This window comes from Dipodomys merriami, unplaced genomic scaffold (genome assembly GCF_024711535.1).
Source record: "Dipodomys merriami isolate MVZ:Mamm:240054 unplaced genomic scaffold, mDipMer1.0.p SCAF_3, whole genome shotgun sequence".
NCBI classification, from domain to species: domain Eukaryota; kingdom Metazoa; phylum Chordata; class Mammalia; order Rodentia; family Heteromyidae; genus Dipodomys; species Dipodomys merriami.
Genome location: NW_027204492.1, coordinates 106,163,156 through 106,183,208, shown reverse-complemented (window position 1 = coordinate 106,183,208; position 20,053 = coordinate 106,163,156). Strand labels below are relative to the sequence as shown.

Below are 20,053 nucleotides of genomic sequence, written 5' to 3'. Positions count from 1 at the left end.
AATTGATATTTCTAGTTTAAGTTTGACTTGTTTTTACATTTTTCATGATGTATTTGAAATTAAGGCTCACCAAATTTTATTAAAAAGAAAAAAATTCTGTTCCTCCATTCACTGTCAAAATGTTAAAAACCAGCCTGGCATCAGTGGCTCATACCTGTAATCCTAGCTGCTCAGGAGGCTGAGATCTGAGGATCATGGTTCAAAGCCATCCCAGGTGGGAAAGTCCATGAGACTCTTATCTCCAATAAACCACTCAGAAAAACGGAAGTGGCACTGTGGCTCAAGTAGTAGAGCACTCATCTTGGGCTGAGGGACAGCACCCAGGCCCAGAGTTCAAGCCCCACAACAGACAAAAAAAAAAAAGATTTGTCTATACTACCCTAATTGAGAGAATTAAAATGGAACATATACCAAGAGCCAGGAATCCTACCTACTCAAGAGAGGCTGAGATCTGACTGAGGATCATAGTTTAAAACCAGCCTAGTAGACAAATCTGTGAGACTCTTATTTCCAGTTAACCAGCAAGACAGCCAGTCAAGAGCTTTAAACTCTGAATTCAGGCTTCAATACCACCAATACCAATACCACCACCACCACCACAAAAAAAAAAGCTAACCTAATTCTCAGAATGACAAGAAAATATCACATAGAAGACTAGACTAGATCTTGACTGTCAGAAGAAATATCCAGAAACAAACCAGTTACTATCATAGGGCTTTAGCATTAGCTATAACAAATTCTATCTTTGATACCGACTGCTACATTTAATGAAAATTTTTTTGCCAGTCCTGGGGTTTAAACTCAAGGCTTGGGCACTGTACCTGAGTTTCTTTTGCTCAAAGCTAGCATTCTACCACTTGAGCCACAGTGTCACTTTCCAATTTTTTGTTTTATGAGGTGCTGAGGAATCGAACTCAGGGCTTCATGCATGTTAGGCAAGCATTCTACCACTAAGCCACATTCCCAGCCCTAACAAATTGTTTTATTTTCAGGAAAATGTGGGGCAGTCTTTTTTGAAATATTCCACATTCTTATATTTGTTACATTTCAAATTAATGGGATTCACACTGACATTTCCACATATGAATAGAGCATGCACTAATCATGTTCACCTACCCTTCTCTTCCCATCACTACCTTTGCAGTTCTTAAATAGCCGCTCTTCTACTTTCAGGTCATTTGGAGGAGGAGGGCAGTCCTAGGGTCTGAACTCAGGCCTTGTACTTGCTAGGCAGTTAGTCTATCGATAAGGTAATACAAGCCTACAACACTTTTTGCTTTTACTTTTTGAACAGTCTTGCTTTTGTGGGGGCAATCTTTATACACTGCATTGTAAAACTACTCTAATAGATGACATTTTTATGCAAAGGGAATAAGGACATAGTAGAATGCTTGCCTAGCTCAGCAAACACGAGGCCCTGAGTTCGAGTTTCCGTTATTTAAAAAAAGGGGTGGCTAGGTTCAATACACCTTTAATTAATCCATTTTCCCTCAAAGATCTAGTTAATGACCAAGATAAAGCTATGAAAAATCAGTACATGCTAAGCACAAAACCTTTCAGTGTTGCTATCATTAATGAGCCCTTGGTATGTGAGGAGGATGGCTCTAGGCCCTTTTTTGTAAAATATTATATGCATTTATCCTTCACACATATTCCTGTATATGCTAAACAATCTCTAATTTCGCTTGCAATGCTTAACATAATGTAAATGTTATTTAAATAGTGCTCCACTATAATTGTTTAGGGGGAAAAATGATATAATTGGAGGGAAATATTTTCAATCCAAGGTTGGCTGAATTTGTGGATGCAGAATCCACAGATTGAAGGGCTGACTATAAAGTCAAATACCAAAGGGCTTAGATAATTTTTTATGCTAGTGCTGGGTCTTGAACTCTCACTTGGCTTTTTCACTCACAGTTGGCACTCTTACCATTTCAACCACATCTCCAGCTCATTTTTTACTTCTTTGATGATTCATTGGAGATAAGAGTCTCTTGGACTTTTCTGCCTGGGCTCAGCTGAGCCTAAGTAGCTAGTATTACAAGCCATGAGTCACCATCACTGATGTCCAAAGCAAAGACAAACATTATAAAGAATTTATCCATAATCTTTCAAACAGGCAACATTCTGAAGAACTTTTTGTTTTGGGTTTTGTTTTTTGTTTGTTTGTTTGTTTTTTGGCAGTCATGGGGCTTGAACTCTGAGCCTGGGCACTGTCCCTCAGCTCTTCAGCTCAAAGCTAGTGCTCTACCACTGGAGCCACAGCACTACTTCTGGTTTTCTGGTGGTTAATTGGAGATAAGAGTCTCATGGACTTTCCTGCCCAGACTGGCTTTGAACCATGATCCTCATGTTCTCAGTCTCCTGAGTAGCTAGGATTACAGGAGTGAGCCGCCAGCACCCAGCTAAAATAGTGTATTAAAAACAACAACAACATGCTTTTTATCTGGTTTTACTAATAATTAGAGAGCATAAACTAAGTTTGAGGATTTACAATTTAGGAAGGTTTTTTCCTATCTATGGAAAAAAATCTATGTAAACATTTCATTTATAAATATGGTAGAATAGGCCATAGAAAAGGTTAAAACCTAAAACTAACTTCTGAATGAGCAGCGCTTACTTATGACACATGGCAGTTTTTAGATAATAAATTTGAAAATTAAAACTTAAAAGCTGCCTAGCTCCAATGGCTTACAACTATAATCCTAATTACAGGAATGACACACACACACACACACACACACACACACACACACACACACACACACACACACACACACACACACGGATAGAAGCTAGGCCCCAGAATCTCACACACACACACACACACACACACACACACACACACACACACACACACACACACACACACACACACACGCACACGGATAGAAGCTAGGCCCCAGAATCAGCAAAATTAAAACACAACCAAAAAAAACCCTAAAAACTCACGGATAGAAGCTAGGCCCCAGAATCTCACACACACACACACACACACACACACACACACACACACACACCACACACACACACACACACACACACACACACACACACACACACACACACACACACACACACACACACACACACACACACACACACACACACACACACACACAGATAGAAGCTAGGCCCCAGAATCAGCAAAATTAAAACACAACCAAAAAAACCCCTAAAAACTCCTTTTGTCCTGTTGAGGGTTTTTTTTTTTTTTTTTGTGGTAATGGGGTTTTGAACTCAAGACCTTGCATTTGCTATTCAGGCACTCTACTGCTGAGCTGAGCCAAACTGGTATCTGAAGACCTTTTTTGCACTAATTCATAGGGGCTACCCTTTTTTCTCAGGCACACTCCTACATCACTTTCTGCCAATTTAAACTTCCTATAATGGCTGAGATGACAGGTGCATGCCTTCGCAGCCAGCTTCTTTCTTTGAAATGTGAGTTTCACAAACTCTTTAGTACCAAGGCTGGCCGGATACTGTGATCCTCCTGATCTCAGCCTCCCGAGTGTCTGGGATGACAAGTGATTACCAATGAGCCCACCTACTGATAAGAGGTCTGGAGGGTACAACCAGCTGACCTCAAACCTTAATCCTCTGTTCTCAGCCTCTCAAGCAGCTAGGGGGCTGGCCAGATTAGGCCAGCTCCTTTTTCCCCTGTCATTTCTAGACTTCCCTGATCCTCTACTTGAGATGAACCTCAGTCTTTCTATGTGCCAAAGAAAGCACTCTACACCTCCAGTCTTCTCTTCATATTTTGCTTATCACTTGTTTTCTTCTTTCCTCCTTAATTAATAAAGAGGTTCTCTGTTTGTTACATGCCAACATAGCTGTCTCCATGCTGTGCCTTCCATTTTCAATCTCCAATTCTCCTAGGGTTTTACTTTCAAAAAACCAGCAAGTAAGACTGAATTCTGCAAGTGTTTTTTCAATAGGTTCCTGGCTAAAAACATTCCCTAAGATACTGTCTTTCCCAGGGCTCTAGCAATGGTCAACACTTAGATTCCTAGCACTCTTTCAAAATCTGTTAGCCTCAAGTGAATGCAAGTAAAAAGTAGAAAATTTAAGAGCAACACTCCACAGCTGTGCATAAAAGGCAGGCAATATCAGAGGAGAAAAACATCTTAGGTGATTTTGTAAAGAACTGCACACATGTTAATTACAATCATCTAGGTCCATGGGGTCTTGGAGGAGGAGCTGGCAAAAAGGAGATGATGCAGAGAAAGACATTAAGCTAACTGAGAAAGTACACTTAGCCCATTGACCTAGTTTCCAACAGAAAACCTGCTCATCTCTGTGCTTTCACTCCAAGGGGCAAGTGAACTGATTGTTAATTTAAGCAATTTCAAGTTATAGCTGCATAAATACGATTTGATATCTAGTCAATTTTCACATTTTCTTTTTAAAAAGTATGTTTAGTGTCTACTACAGCACTATTTATATTTCCCATGTGCTTCTAAAATTGTGAGGGTTATAGAGGGAAGTTTCCACTTATTCTCTTGATTTATCTGGCTATATTCCAAGACATCAGATATAAACAAATTCTTTTTTTTTTTTTGGTCCGGTCATGGGGCCTGAACTCTGGGCCTGGGCGCTGTCCCTCAGCTCTTCAGCTCAAGGCTAGCACTCTACCACTTGAGCCACAGCGCCACTTCCGGCTTTTTTCTTTTTGCTTATGTGGTGCTGAGGAATCGAACCCAGGGCCTCATGCATGCAAGGCAAGCGCTCTACCACTGAGCCACCTTCCCAGCCCATAAACAAATTCTTTACAAAAGTTTTTGGCTAACCTATGCTAACAGTGCAGTTAACAATTTGGTTGTTGGATAAAATCTTTATATCAGGCAATTGCTAGATTAGTCAAAGCATGTTCCAGTGCCTAAAAGAAGAGATTTTGGAAGAACTTAAATATGACAACTCCATTTTTTTCCACTCCTGGAACTTGAACGTGGGACCTGGGCACTGTCTCTGAGCATATGTGTATGTGTATGTGTGTGTGCGCGCGTGCAGACATGAGTGCACAGGCACGTGTGCACCAATGCCTGGGTGCTGTCCCTGAGATTTTTTCACTCAAAGCTAGCAGTCTACCACTTGAGACACAGTTTCACTTCAGCTTTTTTTCTAGTTAATTGGAGGTAAGAGTTTTACGGACTTTCCTGCCAAGGCTGGTTTTGAACTGCAATACTCAGATATGTCACCCTGCTGAACAGCTAGGATTACAGGTGTGAGCCAACAGCACGTAGCCATTTGTTTTTTGTGTTTTGTTTTGGTTGGTTGTAGGGCTTGAACTTGGGGCCTGGGCACTGTCCCTGAGCCTCTTTGTGCTCAAGGCTAGTACTGTAGCTCTTGAGCCACAGTGCCACTTCTGGATTTTGAGTGGTTAATTGGAGATAAGAGTCTCAAGGGGACTTTTCTGCCCAGGCTAAATTTGAACTGCAATCGTCTGATCTCAGCCTCCTGAATAGTTGGATTACAGGTGTGAGCCACCGGTATGTGGCCCATTTATTGATTTTTTAATACAGTAATTCTAACATTTTTGAATCTAGAGCATCTTTAGAGTTATAAATATTGCATAAGGTAAGATTCAGCTTGTATCAATAATTTTCCATGGCCTGTGAATAATATCATAAATATCCCAGTGGCCCTTAAATAAAAAAATCAACAAATGGGTGTTTTACTCAATAATTTTAACAATTTGGCTAAGAATCAGAACTTCAGAGTCAGAGCATACATGGCTCAGCAGTAGAGTGCCTGCCTAGCAAGTATGAAACAAAGTTCAAACTCTAGTACCACCCCCCAAAACTCATCTTTTTCATGATTATGCAAACTATATTTGCTTCATGAAATGTTTTCAATAAAGCAGTGGTTTTAAGCTAAAAGAACAAAGAAAATATAGTTTTTACCACTTAAATCTTCACTGAAATGTAGAATGACAAGTAGCAGGTTTGAGCTCTATTGCTATGAACAGATACAAAGACCATCAGAACTAATAAAAACACATAGATATTTGCTTAAATAAAAATTAAAATTATAGTCTAGATTTAAGATGGAAACCACTAAAAACAAACCATTAGAATGCCAACTATGTCAAAAGGCCAAGATCTGAAGCAGGGCGCCAACTGCTTACACCTGTAATCCTCCTAGCTACTCGAGGCTGAGATCTGAGGATTGCGGTTCATTGCCAGCCCAGGAAGGACAGTTCATGGTACTCTTATCTCCAATTAACTACCAAAAGTAGACAGAAATGGAAAGGTGGCTCAAGTGGTAGAGCACTAGCCTTGTGCAAAAAACTCAGGGAGAGTGCTCAGGCCCTGAATTCAAGCCCTAGAACTAGTAGCAAAAAAAAAAAAAAAGTTTTAAACTTTCAGATTTCCTTGATTATATAGTGAAAAATCCAAAATTTCTTTTCACATCTTATATATTTTCAGTTATGGGGCTTGAACTAATAAGGGCCTAGGTGCTGTTTCAGAACTTTTTTGTTAAAGGCTAGCACTCTACCACTTTAAGCCATAGTACCACTTCCTTTTCTCTGATGATTAATTGGAGATAAGAGTCTGACTTTTCTGCCTACACTGGCTTCGAACGGTGATCCCCAGGTCTCAGCCTCCTGAGTAGCTAGGATTACAGGTGTGAACCATTAGCACCCAGCTTTTAATTTTATATTCTTTTAGTGCCATTCAATTTCTTATGCTGTTTTGTTCATCCAAACACATTAGAATTGTCATAACTCTACAACAACTTCTAAATAACCCAACAAGTGAACAGCATTCTTCTTGCATCTTAAAATCCTTCCTTTCTCTAGTCTAGCAGCTGTAACAGGATATCCCTGAACTGAGAAGCAAGCAGACTTGAGTTCTAGTGTGGACACTGGCACTTATTCAGGAATTCATAAAATAAGGATAATATTTAGATCCTACTAATATATAGCCTAAGTGTGTATGTGGTGTGTGTGTGTATATATATACATACATATGTATATATATATACATATATGATGTATATATATATATATATACATATATGTATATATATAGACACACGCATATATCTGTTTATACATACACATCAAATTATATAGATTTATATCTATATAGAGATCTATAGAGATCTATATAGATATAGATCTATATCTGTATAGATCTATAGATATAGATCTATAGAGATCTATCTATCTATCTATCTATCTATCTATCTATCTATCTATCTATCTATCTATCTATCTATCTATCTATCTATCTATCTATCTATCTATATCTGGAAGCCTTGGATTCTTTAGTGGTGGTCCCACAGAGTAATGAGTATAAAGTTAAGGCAATGTTTGCAACTGGCTAAAAATTTCAGAAGACAACAGGATTAGGTACTAGAAAAAGGCATGTTTCAGGTTCCTGGAATCAGTCGGAGCTCTTCTGTGGGGAGACACAGAATTCCCTTTTCCCCTCTTTATGAAGCCTCTGCTCAGATCTGATAGTTTACCACAGAAAGATTTAAAATCTCCATAGATTCCTTCCTCAAGCTTTGAATACTTGCTTTGTGTTTTCCAGAGGCCAAGGAAAAGATCCTGACAAAAACATGCTATGCTTATTAACACTTACCTTCATCAAGCATTCCAAAGAATCGTGCGGTGGTGAGATATTTAACATTAACTGCACATCACATTTCTTTTCTTTCTTTCTTTTTTTAGATCAGAGACCAAAACTTGATCTCTGTACCTGATGCTTTCACTCATTGGCTGGCGCTCTACCAACCAAGACACACCTCCAACCCCTGCACATAACATTTCTAAAGGCTGGAAGTCTGAAAGGGGGGGCTAAGTATGTGAAAAAGGCTGTCTACCATATGTGTATTCAGAGAGTTTTTAATAAACGACTTCCTGAACTTTAGACAGTGTTATGCAATAAAAATATAATCCAAGCCAGGCGCCAGTGGCTCATGCCTGTAATCCTAGCTACTTATAAGACTCAGATCTGAGGAGTGAAGTTCAAAGCCAGCCCAGGGAGAAAAAAAAAAACAAGGATGTGTTAACAGAAAGTAAAGAGAATAATTAAGTTAATGCCAACACACAGACATGATAGCCAAAAGCAATACATAAACCTTGATTAGAATCCAGTGTATTATGGAGATTAACTGAAAACTTGAATATGGATTAGCTATTTGATAATGGGTCTTAGTGTTAGTGTTCCTAGGCAGGAAAACAGTATTATACTTAGGTAGGAAAGAGTCCTTATTCTTAAAAAGAATCATGCTAGTGGTACCAGTGGCTCATGCCTATAATCCTAGCTACTCAGGATGCTGAGATCTGAGGATCATGGTTCAAAGAGCCCGTGAGACACTGAGACTTTTTGTTTTTGCCTGTCCTGGTGTTTGAACCCTGGGTCTGAGCACTGGTCCTATGTTCCTGAAGGCTAGTACTAGTTGAGCTACAGTGCCATTTCTGGCTTTTTCTGTGATGAATTGGAGGTGAAAGTCTCACAGACTTTCCTGTCTGGGTTGTCTTCAAACCATAATCATCAGATCTCAGTCTCCTGAATAGCTAGGGTTACAGGTGTGAGCCACTGGCGCCAGGCCCCTGTGAGACTCTTCTTCTAACCACCAGAAAACTGAAAGTGCCACTGTGGCTCAAAGTGGTACAGTGCTTTGAGTGAAAAAACTCAGGGACAGCGCCTTGAGTTCAAGCCCCACAACCGACCAGAAAAAAACAAAACAAAACAAACAAAAAAAAAAACCCTTACATAGAAAGTCTATGTAGCCTCTACCTATCTAGCAAATATGGCAAAATATTAAATACTAATTAAACAACATAGTATGTTTTTGAGTGCGCCATTAATCTTGTGACTTTTTTGTGTATTTAGAAAATCTCATAATAGAAAGTTTATTCATGTTTAGGCTAAAAATAAAAAGTAGACATCAACATTCCATTTTACTAAGTTCCAACAAAATTTAGAAATCTTATGCTCATATCTTCAATTAAACAGGAAAAAACAAAACAAAAATGGAAATGAAATGTGGCTCAAGTAGTAAAGCCTTAAGCAAAAAAAGCTAAGCAAAAGTGTAAGGCCCTGAGTTCAAGTCCCATTACCAGTGCACACACACAAACATATACAACGCCAAAATACTAAAGAAAAATCAATCCAGTCTACACTTTTCCCCATATAACTTTCTTACTGAAAAAAGAGAAGCAGAGAAGTGACATGTCTGCATTTCTAAGCCCCCTCTCTACGCCCTGAATGTATATGGATCCTAAAAAGGCCTGGTTGAGACTTTCAGTATGCCCAGTATTTAAAAAAAAAAAAAAAAAAGATGGATTCTATTTTCAATTATTTATTGTGGTGTAAAATTCTCTAAATTCTTTTGCCAATCAAAACTTCTATATTAGTTTGATTTCTAGTTTTATTTCTAGAGATGAGGTCTCCAATCTGCCTAATGGTGTTTCTCAACATTTTAGAAAATTACAAATTCTTTTGATGAACTTAAATGCCACACAGTAAAGCAAAAGTCACTACTTACTTCCTACTTAGTAGTGTAACTAAAGCAAAAGTGAGATTTATATTAGCAAAAAAAGTCTGTGTGTGTGTGTGTCTGTCTGTCTGTCCTAGGGATGAAACTCAGGGCCTGGGCACTGTGCCTGAGCTTTTATGCTCAAGGATAGCACTCTGCCACTTGAGCCACAGTTCCACTTCCAGCTTTTTAGGTAGTTAATTTAAGAGTCTCACAGACTTTCTTGCCCAAGGTGGGCTTTGAAACACAATCTGCAGATTTCAGCCTCCTGAGTAGTCAGGGTTATAGGCATGAGCCACTGCCCAGATGTGGCTGGGTTTTAAGTTTTCCTAAGGAATTAATTTTAGAAGGAAGCCTTAGTAAGTTTTTTTCTGATAACTCCAAATACCTGGTCAATGTTAATAAGTATTCTATATATTGCAAATGACAAAGGAAGGCATCAACAGGTTTAACTTATGTCTTTTACAACTAGTATTAACTTTTAGCCTTCACCACCACTGCCTACCTTAAACTGATAGTTGTTAGAATGTTTTTTAAAAAAAAAAAAAAAAAGCTCAGAAGCTCAGCATTCACAAGTCAATTACTGTTATCAGTTATCTGTCATACTGCCCTTCAATAGGGAAAATTTTATTTTCTATGTCACAAGTATTTCCATCTAAACTGAATTTAGTGGGCTTCTGTTTTAGTAGGAAATCATTTGTATTTCATATATGAGAACAAAACAGGATTCCCCAGGGAAAAGAACAATAGAAACAATTGTAAGAAAAAAATCAAAATATTAAGAGACAAATGATTTACATAGTTGATGTGGGGCTGATTCTCACTGGACAAAAAAGAAGTTAGGTTATCTAGTTTCAACTAATTCTGTCATATCAATATAATCTCAGAATAAAGATAAAATTCCATAAAACTAAGTTCTCTAAAGAATAAGATAATAACATTGGGGGGGGCATAACCAGCTTCTAAATGACATTCTAAAATACGAACTCAAGCTGGCACTGATGGCTCATGCCTATAATCCTAGCTACTCAGGAGGTTGACCCAGGCAGAAAAGTCTGTGAGACTCTTATCTCCAATAAACCAACTCAGAAAAAGCCAAAAGTGGCACTGTGATTCAAGTGGTGGAGTGACAGCCTTGAGCAACAAAGAAGCTCAGGGACAGAACCCAGGCCCAGAGTTCAAGCTCCAGGACAAGCAAAAAAAAAAAATACAAATTTGTTTATTTTTCAAATTGCATAAAGAACTCTCATTTGCACATACATTTTTATCACCAGGCCTAGTAAGTGAAGGTGAAGAACTATTTTACATCAAGAGTACCAACCAAGCTTTGTGTGCTTTCTAGAAAGAAGAAAAGATGTAGGAGGTAAACATAGCCCCAGAGGTAACCACGTGATTAGAAACCAATTAAGTTAAGCAATTACTGAAATGGTTCTTTCCTCTGGGCAAAAATGGATTACAAGTGAAAAACTCAGATATGAAAAATGAAAATGCTTACATGCAAAAAGACCAAAGCTGCTTTGGGAAAACACCATTCTGGGTGGGGGGACTTTTTCCCTGGTAAAGTGTTGTACAGGGATGTTTGGTGAATATAGAGGATTTATGGTCCATTTGTTTAGCAATGCTAAAATGTTGTTTTCAGATACGTAACATAACATATTTGAATGGTTAAATTTAGTTAGCAGTCACAGTAAAACAGAAAGAACAGAGCTAGTGAGAGTAGGGAAGAGAATAATTACTACAGCCTATTGTTTTTTTCTTAAGTGACAAAGTAAAGAATTTAATAGGGAGACAAATGTCAGACCCAACCTAGATGTCTCAAAAACAATAGAAAGTAGCAAGAAGAGAGAAACATTTCTGGCTCTCCATGCAGGATATAGGAATTAAACATTCTTGAGGCCTATTCGTTTTCCAGAGCTATTTCATGTGTCATTACTACATTTCGGAAGAACAAGAAACTATGGTAATGTATATTATGCAGAACTATAAATCTCTACCATCCTGTTTCCAACATGTATTTCCTAAATTACCTTTTAAGAATTAGTCTGATCCAGTTTAGATTTCTTTATGAATATAAAGAAAAGCAAACTTATAAACATTTTTAAAATAATTTTAAAATACAACCATTCTACTATCCACTTACCTGGTTCATATTTTACCCACAGAACACATTTTTTTTGGGGGGGGGTACGGTCGTGGAGCCTGAACTCTGGGCCTGGGCGCTGTCCCTCAGCTCTTCAGCTCAAGGCTAGCATTCTACCACCTGAGCCACAGTGTCACTTCCGGCTTTTTTCTTTTTGCTTATATGGTGCTGAGGAATCGAACCCAGGGCCTCAGGCATGCAAGGCAAGCGCTCTACCACTGAGCCACCTTCCCAGCCCCCACAGAACACATTTTTAAAACTTAAATGCACAAGTCACAATAAACTTAGGTTTCTTATATATATATCAACTATTCGAATAAACCATTCTTTTTTGCGCCTTAATAAATCTGAAAATCTTAACTGTAACCACATATTACCTTAGCTCAATTAACTTAATTGTCTTACTTGTTTAAAAATGCACTAACCTTCTCAAAAACACTGGATGGGGTCATCAAACAAAATCTGATGTTCTGAATGATGGTATCAGTATGTCTCCAGCGCCTTCTATCATGTCGCAGCCAAGACTGCACAGCTTCATACAGCTCGATCTCAGGAAACCTGCTCAGATGATCATTATCCAAATAAGACATGAGCTTTTCAAAGCTCAAATAGGACAAGAAGTCAGGCCTGGACATGAGTGGTACAAAGTTGTCCAGGAGAAAAGTATCCAGCTTCTCCCTGACTCCCTCTATGTTTACACCAAAATCATCTAAGAGCCTCATTATTTCTGCACAGTTTTCCAGGCAGATTTTTGCTAATAGAAAAGAGCAACAGAACTTCACCACTTCTATAAGTTGGACATACATAGCGGCCTGAAGAATCTCATGAACAGTATTCATACTGAGTTCTATAGTCCCATAGTACATAAATTGAAGGACATGGCTGAAACCAGTAGCTGTTAGACCTTTCAAATGAATTTTGTCCTGATCTCGTTCCCTCATGTCTGCAGTAAACATAATTCTGAAGTAATCACTCTGGGTGGCAAGGAGTGCTTTATGGGCCTGGAACTGGTGATCTTCAATAACCAGAGTAACATCAAGAAGCAGGCCCTCCTCATACAGTGCTCTGAACCCAGCAGAGACACTGGAGTCATGGATGGAGGAACAGAAACCTTCCACGTCCCCTGCCATGAATCACCTGGAAAGAAAGTAATGAAAAAATGGTGTTAATCATTTCCATGTATGCAAAAGACAGTGTTAAGGGATTTAATATTTTTTCATAATCATTAGTGCCTACATCCTAAGTGTCCAAACCATCTGAGAGAAGGTAATTTACAAGTTTCCAGAGGGTAACAGTATTTGTTTCCTACCTTGGAGAAAGAATCTATTAAAAATATATTTGTCAAACAATGGTAAAATGCTAGCTTACAAATAACAGCAGCATATCCCACTGATTTTACACTGTACATAAAAGATTTAAATAAGTTCCAAAATTAGCAAGATAAAAAGACTTCTATACAAAGGGTGAACAAATGCAGCAGTGGTACTCATTAGACACTATGTTGAAAATGAAATACACAACTTGTGGGTGGGACGGGAAGGAAAAACTGGGAGAGAGCAAGGGAAAGGGTGACATTGGCCAAAAAGAAATGTACTCATTACCTTACTTAAGTAACTTACAAAACTGTAAACTCTCTGTATATCACTTTCATAATAATAATAAAAAAGAATTGTACAACCAAATACTGAATTAGGGGAAAAAGACAAAAGAAATTACATCAAAAGGTACATTTGAAAACTTCCACAAATTTCCCTGAAGGAAATAGGTACTTAAAGCAAATTGTACATAAAAAATTTTTCTTTCTACCATTACTTAAGTCTAGGCACAGTAGTGAGCTCTAGTAGTTTCAAGTACTCAGGAGGCAGAGACAGGAAGGCCGTTTGAGCCCAAGAGTTTGGAGCCAGAATGCTTAACATAGTAAGACTTTCATCGTAGCCAAGGTATATAATCAGCCTAGATGTCCCTTGATGAGTGAATGGATCAAGAAAATGTGGCATATATACACAGTGGAATTTTACTCATCCATTCAAAAGAATGATATTGTACTATTTGTTTTTGTTTTTGTTTTTTTTGGGTCCGGTTGTGGGGCCTAAACTCTGGGCCTGGGCACTGTCCCTCAGCTCTTCAGCTGAAGGCTAGTGCTCTACCACTTGAGCCACAGCGCCACTTCCGGCTTTTTTTCTGCTTACGTGGTGCTGAGGAATTGAACCCAGGGCCTCATGCATGCAAGGCAAGCGCTCTACCACTGAGCCACCTTCCCAGCCCCGGTATTGTACCATGTGTAAAGAAGTGGAAAAATCTGGAAAAAAATTGTTAAGTCAAGTCAGGCCCAGAGAGAAAATGGATTAATGTTTTTCCTTATATGTGAAAGCTAGATTTAGCTTATAAACTTGTAAGTAAACATGTTGGGTGGTATGAAGTGTATACAAATGAATCTATTCAAGGGAGAATTCAGTGTAATTTCTTAGAAAAGCAAAGTTCAACAAAATAAACACCAGGAAAGGGTACTTAAAAGGATTGGGGTGGGGTCAAAGGATGACAAATGAAAGAGGGAGAACACAGTCAAGAATTCAATGCAGGGGGCTGGGAATGTGGCATAGTGGTAGAGTGACTGCCTAGCATGCATGAAGCCCTGGGTTCAATTCCTCAGTACCACATACACAGAAAAAGTCAGAAATGGTACTGTGACTCAAGTGGTGGAGTGCTAGCCTTGAGCAAAGGAAGCTCAGGGACAGTGCCCAGACCCTGACCTCAAGCTCCAGGACTGGCCAAAAAAAAAAAAAAAAAGAATTCAATGCAGGCCTGGCGTGGGTGGCTCATGACTATAATCCTAAACTACTCAGGAGGCTAAGATCTGAGAATGGAAATTCAAAGCCAGCTGACAAAAAAGTCCAAATAACTATCAAAAAGCTGGAAATGGAGCTGTGACTCAAAGTGGTAGAGCATCAGTATTGAGCATAGAGCCTAGACTGTGAGTTTAAGCCCGAGAACCAGCCAAAAAAATTAGAATGCGCACACACAGACACACAGACACAGACACACAGACACACACAAAGACACACACAGACACACACACACACAGACACACACACACACAAAGACACACACACACACAAAGACACACACAGACACACACACACAGACACACACAGACACACACAGACACACACAGACACACAGACACACACACAGACACACACACAGACACACACAGACACAGACACACACAGACACACACAGACACACACAGACACACACAGACACAGACACACAGACACACACAGACACACACAGACACACAGACACACACACACAGACACACACACACACACAGACACACACACACACACAGACACACACACACACACACACACACACACACACACACACACACACACACACACACACACACACACACACACACACACACACACACACACACACACACACACACACACACACCCCTAAGAATGAGGAAAGGCGTAAGGGAGGGATGGTTGAGAATGTTGAAAAGATGCACTGTATTCATAAACTGCTTTGTTAAATGGCAACTCCTTAAATTTCAGAGAGAGAGAGAGAGCACAAGAGAACGAGCGAGCGGAAGCGCAAGCATGAGAGCAAGCACTGGACACTGGTGGCTCTTGCCTATAATCCTAGCTAATCAGGAGGCTGAGATCTGAGGATCAAAGGAAGGTCTGTAACACATTATCTCCAATAAATTACTAAAAAACTGTGGCTCATGAGTGGATCCAAAAAATGTGGTACTTATACCCAATAAAATTTTACACAGCCATTAGAAAGAATAGTATTACATCATTTGTAGGTAAATGGCTAGACCTAGAACAAATCATGCTGAGTGAGGTAAGCCAATCTCAGAGCATGTTTTCTCTCATATGCAGAAACTAGATCTAAATAAATTATACAGGACTCTAGACATTCACACACAGTGAAACCAAAGGAAGATACTCTTAGAAGAACACAAAGGCACAATCCCTATGTGCATCTCATCATATAAAATAGTATTTTTCACCAGGCACTGGTGGCTCACACCTATAATCCTAGGTACTCAGGTGACTGAGATCTGAGGGTTGTGGTTCAAAGCCAGCACAGGCATTAACGTTTATGAGACTCTTATCTCCAATAAACTACTCAAAGAAAGCAGAAGTAGCACTGTGGCCCAAATGGTAGAGCACAAATAGCTCAATGACAGAGCCCAGGCCCTGAGTTCAAACCCCAGGACTGGAAACAAATAAATAGTTTTCAAAATCAATTCCAAGAAAGGGAAACAAGAGGATTTCTCCTCATTGCTGTTTTTCTTTTTGTCTTGTTCATCTACCTATCTTTGGGAGGGTAAAGGGAGGACACAGAAATTGAGGGACAAAGGGTGAACAAGTGCAGCATCGGCACTCACTAGACACTATGTTAAAAATGAACTTTACATGCTGGGAATGTGGCTTAGTGGTAGAGTAATTGCCTAGCATGCATGAAGCCCTGAGTTTGATTCCCCGGTACCATATAAACAGAAAAGGCTGGAAGTGGTGCTGTGGCTGAAGTGGTAGAGTGCTAGCCTTGAGCAAAAGAAGTTCAGGGACAGTGCCCAGACCTTGAGTTCAAGCCCCAGGACTGGCAAAAAATGAATTATACAACTTGTGGGTGTGGATGGAAGGGAAAAACTGAGACCAAAAGAAAGGGTGACATTGTCCAAAAAAGAAACATACTTGTTACCAGATTTGTGTAACTGTTAACACCTCTGTACATCACCTTCATATTAAGAAAAAAAATTATGCCGGGGGCTTGTGGCTCACACCTGTAATCCTAGCTATTCTAGAGGCTGAGATCTGAGGATTGCGGTTCAAAGCCAGCTTGGACACGAAAGTCCAGAAGACTCTTCTCTCCAATAAACCACTCAGAAAACCGGAAGTGGCACTGTGGCTCAAGTGGTAGAGCAGCAGCCTTGAGCTGTAGAGCTCAGGGACAGCGCCCAGGCCCAGAGTTCAAGCCCCATGACTGACAAGATAAGAAAAAAATTAAGCTTCGGCTCAGCCAGGTGCTAGTGGCTCATGCCTGTAATCCTAGCTACTCGAGAAGCTGAGATCTGAGGATTGCGGTTCATAGCCAGCCCAGTCCATGAGACTCTTATCTCCAACTAATCACCAAAAAAGCCAAAATTGGCATTGTGGCTCAAATAGTAGACTGCTATCCTTGAGCACAAAAGCTCAAGGACAGCACCCAGGCCTTGAGTTCAAGCCCCAAAACCAGAACAAATAAAAAAAGAAATCAAAATATTCACAAGTCTAATAATAGATTATTAAATATGATTCAGTCTTATAATTAATTGCTATGACTATTAAGAATGGTAAGCCCGGGCTGGGAAGGTGGCTCAGTGGTAGAGCGCTTGCCTTGCATGCATGAGGCCCTGGGTTCGATCCTCAGCACCACATAAGCAGGAAAAAAAAGCCGGAAGTGGCGCGGTGGCTCAAGTGGTAGAGCGCTAGCCTTGAGCTGAAGAGCTGAGGGACAGTGCCCAGGCCTGGAGTTCAGGCCCACAACTGGACCCTCCCCCCCAAAAAAAGAAAAAAAGAATGGTAAGCCCACTGCTGGTGGCTTACACTTGTAATCCCAGCCTACTCAGGACTCTGAGATCTGGAAGATCACAATCTGAAGCCAGTCTGTACAGAAAAGTCCAAGAGACTCCAACTCTAAAATAAATAAGCTAGGCTGTTCTGGTGCTGGTGGCTCACACCTGCAATCCTAGCTACTCAGGAGGCTGAGATGTGAGGATTAAGTTTGACACCCATCTAGACAGATAAATCAGAGCCACTTTTCTCCAGCAAAAGGCTGAAAGTAGGGTTGTGCCTCAAGTGGTAGAGGGCCAACCCTGAATGAAAAAAAAAAGACAAGCAAGAGTACAATGCCATGAGTTCTAGTCGCAAGCAAAGAGGAAGGGAAAGGGAAAGGGAGGGAATGGGAATGGGAGTGGGAAGGAGTACAGGGAAAGAAAGGAAAAGGTAATGGGAAAGGGGGAAGGGAAAGGAAATGGGAAGAGAAACTGAAAAGGAAGGGAAAAGGAAGAAGAGGAAAGGAGAAAAGGGGAAGGGGAAATGGAAGAGAAATGGAAGGGAAGGGGAAGAAGAGAAAGGAAAGAGAAGGGAGAATGGAAGAGAAGGGAGGAAAGGGAAGGAAATGGAAAGGGAAGAAAAGAAAGAAATGGGAGAGAAGGGAAAGAGGGAGGGAAAGAAAAGGGAAGTAGAAGGGAAGGGGAAGGAGAACAAAAGGCAAGGGAAGGGGGAAGGGAAGGGAAGGAGAACAGAAGGATAAGGGGAAGAGGAAGGGGAAGGGAAAGGAGAAGGAAAGGAGAAGGAGAAGGAAAGGGAAGGGGAGGGAAAGGAAATGGGAGAGGAAGAGAAAGAGAAGATAATGGAACGGGAAGGGAAATGGAAAGGGAAGAAAATGGAAAGGGAAGAAAATGGAAAGGGAAGAAAATAGAAGGGGAAGAGAAGGGGGAAAGGGAAGGTTAAGGGAAGGGAAAAGGAAGGGGAATGGAAAAAAGGTAGGAGAAAGGGAGAGAAAAGGGAGGAAAGGGAAAGGGAGCAAAAGGCAGATGAAGGGGGAGGGAAAGGGAAGGAAAGGAGAACAGAGAGGGAAGGGGAAGAAGATGAAGTAGAAGAGGAAGAGACCAGGACATGGAAGAGGAGGAAGGAGGGAAAGGAGGAAGGAGGGTAGGGAGGAAGGAGGAAAGGAAGGGAAAGAGAAGGGGGAGCAGGAAAGGGGAGAAAAGAGGAAGGGAGAAGGCCAGAGAGGGGAAGGAGAAGGGGATAAGAAATGGGAACTGTAGGGGAATGGAAGAGGAAACAGAAGAGGACAGGAAAGGAAAAGAAAAGGGATAGAAAGGGAAGGGCAAACAAGAGGAAGGAAAGGGAGAGGAGAAAAGAAGGGGAAGGAAAAAAGAAGGGGAGGGGAAAAAGGAAAGGAAGGAGAATGGAAAGGGAAGGAGGAGAGGGAAGAGGAAAAGAAGGGGAAAAGACAGAGAAGGGGAAACAAAAAGGGGAATGAAAGGGAAGGGAAAGAGGAATGAGTAAGTAAGGAAAGGAGAAAAGAAAGGGAAAGGAAAATGGAAGCAGAAGGGAGGAGAGGGAAAGGAGGAGAGGAAGGGGGAGAGGAAGAGGAAGGGAAGTGGACGGGAGGAAAAGGGGATGGAAAGTGGAAGAGTCAGGATGGGAAATGGATAGAGGGCAAAGCAAAGGAGAAAGGAACATGGAAAAGGAGGAAAGCAGGGGGAGGGAACAGGGAGGAGGAGGAGAAGGGGAAGGAAAGGGGGAGGGGAGGGAGGAGAATGGGAAGGGGAAGAAGAACCGAAAGAGAAAGGAAAAGGGAAGGAAAGGGAGTGGGAAGAGGAAGAGGAGGAAGGGCAGTGTAGGGGAAAGAAGGGGAATGAAATGGAAGGGGAAAGGGAAAGGGATGAGAAGGGGAAGGGGAGAGAAGAAGGAAGGGGAAGGGAGGGAACATGTCAGGCTGCAAGTGTTATTAAAAGCTCTGAATTAAAGTTCCAGTGTTTCACACAAAAAAATTAAAAATGGTAGCAGCAAACTACCTATTCTGACAAAGGATATTTATTGTCACAGTATATTGAGAAAAATCTTTAAAAATACAAACATATTTCTTTTTTTCTGGGCCTGGGCGCTGTCCCTCAGCTCTTCAGCTCAAGGCTAGCGCTCTACCACTTGAGCCACAGTGCCACTTCCGGCTTTTTTCTTTTTGTTTATGTGGTGCTAAGGAATCGAACCCAGGGCCTCATGCATGCAAGGCAAGCGCTCTACCACTGAGCCACCTTCCCAGCCCCCACAAACATATTTCTTTAAATGAGAAAACAATCAAATGGAGAAGATACCAAAGTGATGTCCCTAAGTAATCACATTCCAAGAAATTTCTTTTCCTTTTGTATGTGATAAGGGAAGCTGAAGATGTGCCTTACTGCATTAGATTTTTAAAAAAAAACAGCAAGGAGTGACATTGTCCAAAAAGCAATGTACTCATTACCTGACTTATGCAACTGTACCCCTCTGTAATCATCTTTACAACAAGAATTTTTAAATAAAAAGTGGTAAATCACTGTTGCTTTTCAAAGAAAATTAAACCAATATCCACATAGCAGGGAAATGAAATTAAGATTACAGAATTCTTTTCCATAGTGTCTAGTGAATATCCCTGTTGTGTTTGTTCATGCTTGTTCTACCCTTCATGTGCCAACCGGATCCCCCAATACAAACAAACTGTGGGTGGGGACGCGAGGGAATAACCAGGAGAGAGCAACAGAAGGGGAGAGATGGTTCAAAAAGAATTGTACCCCTTAATCAGTACCTGATTCATGTAACTGTATATCCTCTGTATATCAACTCTACAATAGCAATAAAAATATAG

The 20,053-nt window shown here is 40.5% G+C and overlaps 1 protein-coding gene across 2 annotated transcripts in view; it reads right to left on the bottom strand.

Moving 5' to 3' along the window:
• Window positions 1-20,053, bottom strand: part of Klhl15 (kelch like family member 15) — a 57,598-nt gene that overhangs the window by 13,535 nt on the left and 24,010 nt on the right. For both annotated transcript variants that reach the window (XM_070040706.1, XM_070040704.1), the window contains exon 3: window positions 12,061-12,772. In XM_070040706.1, coding sequence (XP_069896807.1) covers window positions 12,061-12,765 — 705 coding nt within the window. In that variant the 5' untranslated portion in view covers window positions 12,766-12,772. The remainder of the gene's footprint in view (window positions 1-12,060; window positions 12,773-20,053) is intronic.